At 37.7% G+C, this 14,159-nt stretch overlaps 1 protein-coding gene across 1 annotated transcript in view; it reads left to right on the plus strand.

Moving 5' to 3' along the window:
* Positions 1-1,379: 1,379 nt before the first annotated feature.
* Positions 1,380-14,159, plus strand: part of LOC136858389 (Parkinson disease protein 7) — a 67,144-nt gene continuing 54,364 nt past the window's right edge. The window contains exons 1-2 of the mRNA XM_067137898.2: positions 1,380-1,567; positions 1,652-1,813. Of these exons, the coding sequence (XP_066993999.1) occupies positions 1,388-1,567; positions 1,652-1,813 (342 nt within the window). The 5' untranslated portion in view covers positions 1,380-1,387. The remainder of the gene's footprint in view (positions 1,568-1,651; positions 1,814-14,159) is intronic.

Below are 14,159 nucleotides of genomic sequence, written 5' to 3' on the forward strand. Positions count from 1 at the left end.
ACAATGTTTACCTCTGCTCTGATTGGCTGGTTCTTAAAGTTAACGTAAAATTAACCGCAAGAGCTTGGAGTTTGCAATCCCTTAATTTTACGGACTCGCAGTTAAGTTTACGTCGGCGCATTGCGAATGGTTCCATTAGATAAGATGGCCGCTAACTTCTGAGTTAACGTTAACTTTAAGTTTACGTTACGTTACGTTTGCATTGTGAATGAGGCTTTGTGCTCTCCACTCCGCAACTGCTAAAAGCGAACTGTAAACTAAAATTCGAAACGTGGCGAAAGTTTCACTCTGTGAATGGTCACAAGAACATGTTACATGAGGTTCGAAGAATGTAAGTGAGTTTCCAATAACATCAACGCTACAGCTTCGTTTATATTGTTCTTTTTTATTGCGGACATGTCAAAGCTAGTCCCTAGTTTGGCATTTTAAAATGCATTGAGACTTTCACTCCCTCAAAGTTTCACTAACCTTCAAAACAGTTACCAATACTCACTGTGAGGACCGAGAGCGAATTAGCCCCTATGTCAGGATGGACGAAACATGCAATACACTCATACTTTCATTTTCTCATATCATTAATTACTTCAGGACAGTAGAATCAAGGGCGCCCATACCCGGCGGCAAGGTGGAGCCGCCCCCCTACCTATCAGGGAAAGGCAAAAATCTAGTGTAATCAGGTGTTTTCCTTTCAAACAATGATTTAAAAGTCAGTATTACGTAGAAGCGGTAGTACCGTCCTTCACCAACAGGCAGAGGATACCGTGGGTTATTCTACCGCAAAATACAAGTCGCCATTTATCTGGCCATGGCGCCCGTGAGTAGTACTCAGATATAAATTTGGTCTCATTAAATTAATTATCTAAAATATAAATAATATAACATTTCTAAACTCTAATGTCCAAAAATCTGGTGGGACTAAGCCCCTTGTTCATTAACGGACCTGGTCTTAACATTTGCTAAGGAGACTCGACATACGGGTACGATCAACCCAACGATCATAAATCGATTTACTCATTGCTGAGCGTCGTGACCTCATTTCTTCACTTCATTAGTAACTGCATCCTTAACGAGATTTTTCCATCCTGAGCGGTCTTCAGCTCTTCTTAAGATATTGTGAAGAGCTCTAACCATCTACTTGTTGTTCTGCCTTTTGGTCTGGTGCTTTCAATTTTGCCTTGCAGAATGGCCTTTTTTAAATTGTCTCCTTCTCTCCTCAAAATGTGTCCCAGGAACTGGAGGTAACTTTCACTAACGCGGGAAGATAAACGTTTTGTGATGCTCAGTTCTGGGTACGATCTTGGTACGATAGTCGAAATACGATTTTGAGAACGTAATCGATTATAAATCGAGCAACGAAAGACCGAGTAAAAGGTCGCACTTTGTATCGATGGCAACATTTATGTCTCAGCTGATCTTTAGGTCAGCCGGCATAACTTTAGCATCAGGAAGGAAAATCGCCCGGATATTTTATTCTAACATGGCTCAGAAATCTGCAGTTGTACTGTTAGCCGAAGGCGCAGAAGAAATGGAATTTGTTATATCAGCTGATGTTCTGCGTCGAGCTGGGGTATGTTTTAACGTATTAAAGAGAGGTTAATGGGCTATAACAATCATATTATAATATTTGTTTTTCCTATTATTTTTTCTCTAGATCAATGTGACAGTCGCTGGAGTGGCTGGTACTAAGCCAGTTAAATGTAGCAGAGATGTTGTGATCAGTCCAGATGCTAGTTTAGAAGAAGCTATGAAGAAAGGCCCGTATGATGCTATAGTTCTTCCTGGCGGATTAGGGGGTGCGAAAAAATTGGCCGAAGTGAGTGTATATCACAATTTTTCTTGAAATTATTGTGAATGTTATATTTTTGCTATTCTATTGATAACATTATTGTAGTTGATTTTATTATGTGTGATTTCTACGCATCGAAGGAAGTTGTGGAAGAAGTACATGAAGTGGGCTATGTTATTCATGATAATTCACTCAAAAAGTGAACCTAATTCATGTCAGTAGAATGCATTTGCAGCAATTTTCGTTCTCGATTACAAAATGAAAGCATTTCTCGTTAGTTTTTCAGATGAAATATTCCACATCAGTCTTGACAATATTAATATAAGGGCTGCACATCCCCTTGCCCGGAATCTGTCTTGGCATACTGTCCACCAGGTCATCAGGCCATTTGTGGTCCAATTTGTCGTATTCATCACTGGCGATTTTGTGTAAGTTTTGAACAGCATTCAAACTCGATTCTGGGAGCATTCAACCTGAGTTCTGGGGAGTTTATTCACCCTGAATGATTATCTATCTGTAACAGACTGCATTATATCAGGAATGCAGATTGGCATCATGCAATTTGTTCTTAACATCTTGTAACCACCACAGATACCGAATAGAGTCTTGTAGCATTCAACTCAGGATTCCTTGGTTACAGTAAAGAAGTAGACAGTGGGATTCGTCTGACATGGCCTATGTGGGCCAAATCATCAGCACTGCCTGCTGTTCTGAAATGATTTCACATCCAAAGAACACTTGGATTCATTCAAAAATTTTGGACTTCCTTTTTTAACAATCCTTGACATAAAATTATTTATGATTTTGAAAATGCAGTTAAATGTCAGAATTGGCCTTCATGTTATCCTGGATTTACTAGTGCTATAACTTAAGATGAAATGCACCATACCATTTGAGTTTGAGGTTTATTGATAGATAGGGCTATATACGAATGTGGTTATGTTTACAAACAATTTAAAGGTTGGCTTTCTGGTCAGCACATAGATGTTCAGAATTTAGCAACCATTGACACTACTCACAGATGTGAGACAGGCAGAACTTACTTCATGATGAGTGTAGATATGCTGTACACCTACTGTTGCTTTGATATATCTGGGGAAATATGTTCATTAGGGTACAGGGAAGGAGTAGAGGTACGAAAACACTAGGTTTTTGTATTATTTACTGCCCTATCTTTATATTTACTCTACAGTAGTGTGTGTTATTAAAATTGTATCAAATACAGTGGGAGCTGGTGATTTGGAAGTACGGGGGTTGCATATTTTCAGTTACGGTAATTTACAGTAATAGGGATCTATCAATATGGTCATATTGAAACCGACAATGACATTTTGCTGAGAGGATGAGGGAACCATAAGAAAGCAATGTACAGGAGTTCAGCTGCCATTTTGAGCTGTAAGATCCTGAAATTGGCACAGAAATGTCTAATAAGATTGCCCGTGTTGGCATATAGCTGGTCGTGGATAGGCGTGGTGACCAGCTGAGGTGGAGCTTTCTGTGCTAGGCAGTTAACACATATTACTTTGAGAGAGCAACCATGCATTGGGCTAATTTTCTAAGAGTATGCATTACGTTATTTGCGCGAAAAAGGTTTCTCTACTTCCCGTTAACTATAGAAGAAAGGGAGATGGATCAACATGTGATCAAACTAATTGAAAATCCTCCCATGAATGCCAGCATTGTCTCAGAATTGTGTCTGGAGAGAAATAGTTATAACAAAAGTGACAGTTGAAGCAGCAACACCCCAAAGAAAAACAGCACAATGTTAACAGGTACGAGAGGTGTTACGGATCCGAGTTTGAGCCCCGATTCCGATTCCTGTCAATCCAGTGAAGAGACACCGCAGTCATCTGACACATCTACCACTTCAAGATATACTTCCAGTCCACAGAAGAAAATGAAACACACTGGAGACTTAGCGTACAAGAGGAAAGCTATATATTTATGGTTGAATAAGGGGGGGGGGGGTCTAGAAGTGGCTTTCATTAACCACTCTTCGCAAAAATTGTATGGTGACATCACTACAACTACTGTACATGTGGAATAACCAATTAGAACATAGTTAGTGCATTCACTCATTTGTACACAATTATGCCTACTGTTAGTATGGCCGGCACTCATTGTACCACAGGGGGCAACTGGAACGTTTGGTCCGAGAGTTTTAAAGAAATGTTTCATGCCAAAAATATAATTGTAATAGCCACAAAATAAGTGAAAATAGGTTAAAAAAGAAAAAAAAGGAATTGAAGTATTGGTTTAAGGAAGTCTTCTTCCCATTCACAGAAGACAAGTTTTTGCTAATGTTAGATTCCTGGACTACTTATAATAAATGCTGTACTAGAAGACATTCCTCCTGGCAAAAGTATAGAAATTCTCCAGATTCCTCCCAGCGCTACAGAGAAAATACAGCCCTTGGATAAGGTTTGTGCCATTTAACAGACATTATGCCAGCTTGTGAAAAATTCTGGTTAAATGTTCATCAGAGAAACAGCATATTGAAAATGCAATCCTTCATTCAATTTTCTTCTCCATGGTTCAAGGACATGATTAAAAATTCATGGTTTGTAACCAATTACACAACAGAGCAACTTCCCGAGTTTGAAGTGCCTTCAAACAAGTAAGGAAAACTGTGAAGAACAACGTGGCATATTCTTTGTGCTTGGTGTCAAAACTATTTTGTGTTTTTATCATGTGATTAACACACCTCATTTAGGTTTCACACCCATTCCTTAACATTAAAATGACCTTGGTGCACGGTAACCTGCCAGTTTGTTCTATCTCTCTCCAGCACAACTGCAAATCCACTCTGCTGTGTGCCACTTCAGCAAGATGCAAGGACTGTCCAGTAACTGCATTGTCACATGGATTTTGAATCAAGATTTTGATACCTTTCTGTTCAAAATGGCAGGTAAATTTTTATACATAGCTATTTAATGGTCTCCTCATCCTCTCAACTAAATTGCATTATCGGTTTCGATATGACCTTGCAAGGACCTCTCACTTTCACAAGATTACACGGAAATTACTTCTATGCTAAGTGGTAGTCGAGGTATGATGCCTTTTGAGTTGAGAATTATTTACAATTCAAAACTGAAATAATTAACTTACGCGATTCGACTGACTGTAAAAAAAAAAAAAAAAAAAATCTATCATTGCTGGCAGCAAATTTATCACACTGGAAACAAAACAGAGTATTCTTGACATCACTACTTTTCTACCAGTCATGTTTCTCAAACATACCAGCATAAAGAATTCAAATAAAATTACAATAAGTTGTTGTTTATGGGAGTTTAATATCTGTTGTTTGTCTTTCAAGCTTTTTAATCTGTTTTTTTCTCTAATGGTCTTGTTAAAATGTTTGTAATTGCCAAATTCATCTCTATTTGCTTGCAATAACTTTTTTATATTTATTTAGCATATAGCTTTACAGATACAATACATACATGCAAACTGATTTAGGAAAACAAGACAACTTTATATCTAGATTGTTTATGTAACTAATTGTCTCTGGTAATGCATGAGCAAAATCAGTGATGTAGCCACTGTACTTTCTTTTTGGACACTCACTGATAATATACTGGATGGTCTGTTTAGAGGCACCAAAATCCTAGTTAGGTGTAGAAATTCTTTTCCATTTGCAGTGGAAATCTGCACTGTTAACCATGGCCTGATCGTATCCTGTTGAGAGTAGACTGTGATTTCCAAGGAAATTCAAAGACAGGTGGCAGCGACAAACCATTGCGTGGCAGTCGACTCAGGCCTAGTATCTTGCCTTCCCGGCCCTTCTTTAGTTGTGTTGAAGTTGGTATTCTTCAGTTCTATTGCGGTTTTTATTGATGATTTTAGAGACTGTGGACAATTCAGATGGACATCAGCGATGTTGCCATGTTTTGGTAATTGTGCATTATTAATTACTTTATTGAACTCCCTGAAGAGAATGTTTTTACGAGGGGCCGATGACCTTCGATGTTAAGCCCCTTAAAACAACAAGCAGCATCATCATCATCATCAATGTTTTTATGTCAAAGATCTGGTGGGGAGGTATGGCTGAGGATAGGGAGACAATATGTGGGTGTAGACCTTACTGAGCCGACGAATGAGATGCATCATAGTGTTCAGCTGTGTATCTATGAGATTGGTATGAGGGCTAATAAAACAAAGAGGAGCACAGTACTCGGCAGCCAAAAACACAAGTCCCAAAGGTGTACATTGAAGTAAAGTTGCTGATTTTTTTATTATATTGTTGAGAGTTCTTACTTTGGGTTGGATGTAGTGAAGGTGTTGTTTAAAGGAGTGTGTTCTATCTAAGGTGACTCCCAGATATTTAGGGAATCTGTTATGTCTTAATAATTGATTTACAGTGTGTACCTTCAGTTTTTTATTAGCCATATTGCGGTTTAGATGGAAGCAATATACTTTTTTGTTGGCATTAGATGCAAGTCTCCGCAATTTAAAATACTGTACTAACACTTTAAGGTCATCCATTAGGGTCATCTCGGATTTCTCAAATGTTGTATCTCTATAGGTCATTCCATATTAAGAAAACAGTATTGCTCTTATGACAACAAGGTTGCCATATCAAACAACTCTGCTCAACAGCATTGCGGGAGAATGACTTAGCACTTAATTTCAAGATGAAAGGAGAAGAGCCGTGCGGTTAGGAGCGCGCAGCTGTGAGCTCGCATCCGGGAGATAGTGGGTTCGAATCCCACTGTCGGCAGCCCTGAAGATGGTTTTCCGTGGTTGCTTCCCATTTCTAGGCCTTTCCAGTCCCATCATCACCATAAGGCCTACCTGTGTCGGTGCAACGTAAAACAACTAGCAAAAAAAGAAAGGAAGAAGAAACTAACCTGAAAGTTATTTTTAAGAACTCACGGGGATGGGGGTTTTAGAGGTGGCTTATTTTGGTTTTCACAGCAATATGGGAAAATGGCAGAACATAAATTTGTGAAGCTCAGTAATTAAGTTTGAAATAAATGGAGGAAAAAACTACGAAGGTCGATCAAATATAAACAGGATTTTTGCTTCTGAACAACAGTTGGTAGGACTAGCCCCGCGCTTCTGCTATGCTTAGGCAGGACCGTTACGAGCATTACATGGAATATTTTTCCTTTTTAGATCTTGTTTTAAAAATATTTTAACTCACTTCAATTTTACCAATATCCATTGTACCATATAGGTTAATCAATCACTTCGTACTCTTGACAAGACCTTTAGCATATTAATAATTCACATATCTAATCAAATTCCTTAAATAACAACTATACATCATGTTAATGTTTTAAATTATAAGAATTTTTAGATTATGTCAGCTAAACAGGTACCTGTTTCGGTATTGAGGCGACGAGAAGGCTGATGATGCCCTTTAAAAGGGGCGAAACATGTCCCATGTTCATAGTTTAATGAGGAAAGAACATTAATCTTATGATTGATTGTATTGAATAGGTGGAAAATAACACACAATTAAATTTTACACATTAAAAAAGAAATGAGAGTTGGAACTGCTGATTATTTTAAATTCGTGTTCATCCATTCATTCTTCATCACGTTTTGAATTCTGGTCAGTGGATGAATTTTGGACTTTTAAATTGTCATTATATTTCATCTTATTTCGTACTATTAGGGGCCGATGCCCTAGTTGTTAGGCCCCTTTAAACCACAAGCATCATCGTCCATTTAATGATAAATGAAACAAAAATAGTGAAATAATTTTAAGATGGCAATTTCTTTTATCAAAGATGAAATAATTGCATGGCTTGGTTATTCAGAAATCATTTCCACTCCCAAAATAATGAATTTGTTGAATATACAAGATTCAGAGTTTGATCTAGACTCAGAAATCATTAAAATTTTAAGATTCAGTTTATATTCCAGAGAAAAATGCCACTTTAATTCCACATAATGATCCAGATTACATTCCATACCCTGAGGTCACTGCAATTCCATTCTGATGACAATAGAAATTATATCCCAGATCCTGAAACTGCCGAATTTCTTTCAGCTCGTAACATATTTCATGACAGAAGTAAGGAGATAATGGATGATTATCAGATGGATACTGTGTAGGAGGGATGCTGACCTGAAGGGTATCAGGGATTTCATTGAGACTAACTTATGGAGTGGGTATGTGAGAAACTGGGTGTGAGGTTTGTAGCTTCTAATGGGTGGGTACGAGATAGGGATCTGTGTTCAGATGGCCTTCACTTAAAATGCAGTGGTACATATTTGTTTAGAAGTTGTATAAGGAGGTACATCCAGGTAAACCGGATAGACTAGAGAGCGGTGATGAGAGTAAGAGAGTTGGAAATCAAATAAAGAATGACATAAAATTGTTAGCGTTAAACTGTAGTAGTATTGTAAGGAAAGGAATAGAAGGAATTTAAGCAGAACAACAATATGGACATCAATGCATTTGCAGATGATGTAATTTGGGGAAATACAGAGAAAGAAGTCCAAGAGAGGCTGAACACCTGGAATGAACATTTGAAAGCACATGGATTAACAATAAATAAATCGAAAACTGTTTCTATGTCTGTCAGCAGGCAGAAGAAGAAAGGAAAAATAATGCTGGAAGGTACACAGCTGGAAACAATAGACCAATATAAATATCTTGGGTGCATCATTTCAAGTGATAACAGAATACAGCATGAGATTAACAATCGCATTAAAAAATCAGCTCAGTTTTACCATCAAGATCAAAGCAGATTCTATTCCAATCATACTTCACCCCCATAATAACATATGACCTAGAAACCTGCACAAAAACCTAACAAGTGGATAGCAAACTACAAGCCGCAGAAATGAAGTTCCTACAAACTATGGTACAGAAGACAAAAAGGGACAGGGTAAGGAATGAAAGAATAAGGGAGGAAGCTGGTGTGTACCCGTCCCTGAATGAAAAAGTGACAAGGGCCCGTTTGAAATGGTTTGGCCATGTCAAACGAATGGACGATAGAGGGACAGCAAAACAATGGCTACACACAATCGTGGCCGGAAAACGACCGGTAGGAAGACCTAGGAAGAGATGGCTGGACCAAGTGAAAGAGGACATAGGAACAAGAAGAGTCAGCTGGGATGTCGTCTTGAGAGAAGAGTGGTACATGGACAGACAGAAGTGGAGAGAGCTCGTAAACCACACCCGGGCAACTGGAGTGGAAAACTGATGATGACTTTGTATAGGAACCATGTGACCTTGCTTCTGTGGGGAAGCTTGTGTGTTCCAGTGAATCAGATAGCTGAGCTGCAGGTGCAATCATATCAGATGGGTATCTGTTGAGAGGCTAGACCAATGAATGGTTCATCGAAGGGGAAGCAGTGAAGCAGATAGCTGAACATGCAGTACTTTTCCAGGCTTTTGACAAAATGTATTGGCTCACACGTTTTCATGTCAGAACGTTATCTCACGCAATAACTGCCAATGATACACTATCAAGTTTACAGTCGTAGTTACTGATATGTCGCACAGCTTGCACTACAGGAGGATCGGTCTCGAGATTCTCGCGAGAGTCTCGATATGCAACGTCACTCGAGAGTCTCGAGCGAGAGCGTTGCCCATCACTACTTAACATGGCTTAGCTGTGTTGATACTGCTACACAACGGAAAATAACAGGAAACTACAGCCGTAACTAACTCGCAAGGATATGTAGCTCTCTCTATATGCGTGATGTACTGATGAAGGTTTCCTCCCGGATAAAATATTTCGGAGGTAAAATAGTTCCCTATTCGGAACTAGGTGTGTGAATAATAAGAGCTCAGATAGAAAACCACTTCTAGGGAAAGAAAACAAGGCAGAAAGATTGCAGGAACATATCCAACAGTTCTATCAAGGTAAAGAAGTAGATGATATGGTTCTGGAACAAGAAGAGGCTGTGGATGCTGATGAAATGGAAAATCCAGTTTTGAGGTCAGAATTTGACAGCTTTGAGAGACCTAACTAGGAACAACGCACTTAGAAATGACATACCTTCAGATAGCCCTCATAATATACAGTAAAACCTTATTAGTGTGTTCCGTATTGAGATGTTTGCTCACTTAGCACGTCGTAAATTTTAAGTCCCAATTCACGTTGTTTTAAATCTATGTAAAAATACCTCACCATGCCATATTCACAATTACCACTTAGTGCGATCAAATTTTTCATACCCCTGAAAATGTTCTTTGTCATCCCTTGTGAAAGGAACGTGATTTCCAATACAGATAGAACCCTTGCCACAAAAGGCAGATCGGGGAAAGTTGCGCCAAAATGGGAAAAGGCTTTGAATTCCTGAACTTTACAGAGTAAATTACACTTTCAGGGAGCAAGCTTTTAGCCTCATGGTAGTTCAAGTTTGCTTGCTAGTTTTCATTGATATTGCTGAATAATCCAGTAAGCCTGTTTGTGCTTGTATTTTGCATTCTATTCAGAATTAGAAATGAATTCTGTGTTCAGTGATACAGTGAAGGGTAGTATGTGGTATCCTACCTACAAATAAGGAACATAATTGTGTGAAGTTGACTAGCTTGGTACATATTTATCTTGTGATAGCCCAGCTATGGATACTGAAAATGTCATGAAACAGCTTACTTATGAAGACAAAATGATAATCCAGGAAGTGGAGAGGCATCTGCAACTTTCAGCGGTGGTGTGTATATTGAAACTCATTCCTTCGATTTTCAACTAGAGTCGAATGTTGTCACATTCAAGATTGGAGTCAGTCATTCTCTCGTACATGGTCTTGGTTAACCTCCAGATAATTCATGGTTGAAGAATGTAACCAGAAAACAATATTTAATAACCAACTTGTCCCACTTAGCTAACATTTGTTTTAAAAAGAGTTCAATTTGCAATAATACGTTGATACACATATGGGCCCTAGTGGAGATGTTTTCATATTTGTCTGGTGTTTTACACACCTTTTAATGCACTGTTGTTATTTAATAAGCTGCAGTGGAAAAGGTTTTCATATTTGTTCTCATCTTTTTTTAATGCCTCTTAATACTATCATCTTATCTTAAGAAACTGTAGATAGCCTGTATCTTTCACTGTATGCATAGGATACATGATGTAAAATGAATGCTTGTCGAAGAAACTTATTGAGTGTTTACATATCCCTGTTCGATAGTTTTTATTTGTGTATTCATTAGTACGTTTTCTCACTTAAAACGTTCTTTCCTTGTCCCCTGCAGAAACATCGTAACGAGGTTTTACAGTATTTCATCATATGACCAGCTGCCTGTGAAAAGAATTACGACAGTGTATTTTTGTAGCAAGGGAGCTATTGTTCCCAGAGACGTGACCTCAAGGGGGCTATTTTGAATTCAGAGGGTAAACCCGACCAAAGACAATGGAAATAGGAGTATCACTTGCAAACGGTTGTATACTTCATCATCCTGTGCGAGGCTAGATGTGGACAGACCCATTATGATTTGTGCGGACAGAAGAAAGAATTTTGTTAAAGACAGAAAGATGCTCGAAATAAAATCCAAGGGTATGATAGTCGTGTCATATTTTAAATATGATTGGAGCAGGGGCTGATAAGTACCCTACCGAGCTCGATAGCTGCAGTCGCTTAAGTGGGGCCAGTATCCAGTAATCGGGAGATAGTGGGTTTGAACCCCACTGTTGGCAGCCCTGAAGTTGGTTTTCCATGGTTTCCCATTTTCACACCAGGCAAATGCTGGCTGGGGCTGTACCTTAATTAAAGCCATGGACGCTTCCTTCCCATTCCTAGGCCTTTCCTATCCCATCGTCGCCATAAGACATGTCTGTGTCGGTGCGACGTAAAGCAAATAGCAGATAAGTGCCCTAAACAAGCATAATGAAGGAAATTAGGAAGTAATAAAATAGGTGACATGAGGGAAGAAAGTGTCCTGATACGTCTTATTGTTGGAATTTTTATCCATGGGAGAGCATCAATGACTTACTTTCTTATTACCAAAGTGTCTTATATGTGAAAGTCTTTTATTCAGATAGTTGAGAAGTCTCTTTGTAAGAGAACGTATAGTGTATTATGATTATAACTTGAACTTTGGCAATCATAGAAGTTACCATGATTTGCATAGCTGTAACTGTAACTGCAGTTGCGTGTCATACTTGTAATACTCTAAATGGGTAGACTAGTTCAGCAGATTATGGAAGGAACTAGGTCATTAGGATAAGAGATGTGTTGGAGTAACCAGTTAGACAAACTGTAACTTTGTGTAATGGATTGATGTGCCAGTTCAATCTGCTTACGTGTTCACGATTGCTTAAGTGTGCGTCTCAGATACATGTCAGCCCGTATTAATCAACCTTCTTTCGGTGTGTATGTGTAAAGCTGACTTAAAGAAGAGAGGGAAGACTTTGTGAACGAGGACTACTGATTGGAAAAGCAGAGATGGCATTCCAGAGGAACCCAGGCCTCATGGATACAAAGACTACACCTGCAATGATGGCTTGTCACTAAAAGGATAGGTTAGTCTGGTCCCAAGGTGGAAGCTGTGCTGAAGGAATGAGTACTCAAATTTATTAAATGTATGCTTACTTAATTGTCAAGGGGATAGGATAATTTAACCAGTGTGTAAATTCATGTTTTTGTAAAGAATGTAATGTAATTACGGCCAGTGTGTGTGGCTATCGTGTTTAGTAAACAAAGTGGATTAATTTTGATTGCAATTTAATTTTCTTTCCTTGTTGATTATTTGATTTTTCTTGTAGAGATGCTTTATTCATCTCAGATAATTAATTATAATGCTTAAGATTGTTCCAGTAAATTGGTTAATGTTAATTCAGTAAGTAAATTTTGGGAATCAAACGGAGAAGACATGCAGTTAGATTTTACCATGCGTGCAAGTGTTTGAGAGTGCATGTTAGATCCTGGAGGGATGAGTTTTATGCCAGTATAGGGTCATCATGAATATTTGTGTAAATAGGGTATTGTGTATTTTGCATGCTTCTGTAATATTGTGGAGGGTTATGCTGCACAGACAGATAGAGTCCATGTCTGTTATCCATATTGTAACTGTGTGTTTGTGGAAGTGAGAGATGTTTAAGTGTTGTCATAAATTTTGAGTGAAGGGATATTTGTATGTTGATCAACAAGCCTGCATATTATTGATATGTTGATTTAAATTTTTGTGGTTCATCATTTGAATATCAAATTATTTGTAAGTGGTCATATATGTTTTAAGATGAGATCCAGTAAATTTATTTTATTTACCAAAGCAAGTTGAGCTGATAGCAGCATAATTACAATCATCAGATTTAATTTTAATTAAGCATCGGAGTAAATCATAGATGAGATGAGAATTGAGTATTTCATGCGCTTACTGGTATGATCTTCATAATATGTTCAAAGTTAATATTGGAAGAATCTGTTATTTTGAGTTTGTCATCAATTTATTATCATGTAAAATTGAAATTTAGGGCATGTGGATTATTTGATTTAGAATAAAGTGGATGTTTGTTCTTCAATTAAAGGCCAGTATGATACACATATTTTTGTTAGATGTATTGGGTAGTTATTATATTGGAGCATTGTCGACTGTATCTGGACCCTTGTAGGCCAGTGTCTTATATTTGTGAGGGAGTTGGAATCCCTGATTTATTTAGTGCTTTGTTAGGAGCATAGGTCGCCGTTGATATTTTATTCCGTCGAGGGCTTATTCTGGTTTTTGCTAGCAAGGAGGGTCATTTGTATAGTGTGGCCTATTTTTATTTTTACCCACGTTCCTAGAGGTTATTTAAATTGATATATTTCTTTTTTTATGGAGTAATTTTGTCCCAGTATCGGGTAATATTCTTGTGCAGAAACAGATGTTAGCATGTGCGTGATTGTTTAGTCCGACTTGTCATGACCAATTATTTCAGAGATGTGTTGTAACTGTATTTGCATTTATCTGAAGATGAGATCTTTGTTGATGTGAAAGTATTGTGTGTTATGGTTTTGGAAAAAATTGACGTGTGTGCAGTTATAATTCTTGTTATGTTCCATTTATGTGTATCTGTTACATGTGGTCCGAATCCATGTTGTGTTTATTTTGTTTCCTCCCATGTAGAGTAGTTCCATAGTGTGCTCTTGACCTAATTAGGTTACTGAGTAAAGTTATCTGCAGGATTTCTCCTGATACAATTAGGTACGCAAGGTTAAGACTCCACTTATTTATTACTATATACAGAATAACATCATCCGCAAAAAGTGTTATCTCTGATTCCAGTTCTTTACTCATATTATTATTATTATTATTATTATTATTATTATTATTATTATGATTATGATTATGATTATGATTATTATGATTATGATTATTATTATTATTATGATTATTATTATTATTATTATTATTATTATTATTATTATTATTATTACAACTTCCCCCATGTGGAGGCTGCCACAAGGACAAAGGCTGAAATTA

The sequence above is a fragment of the Anabrus simplex genome, chromosome 1 (assembly GCF_040414725.1).
Source record: "Anabrus simplex isolate iqAnaSimp1 chromosome 1, ASM4041472v1, whole genome shotgun sequence".
NCBI lineage: Eukaryota > Metazoa > Arthropoda > Insecta > Orthoptera > Tettigoniidae > Anabrus > Anabrus simplex.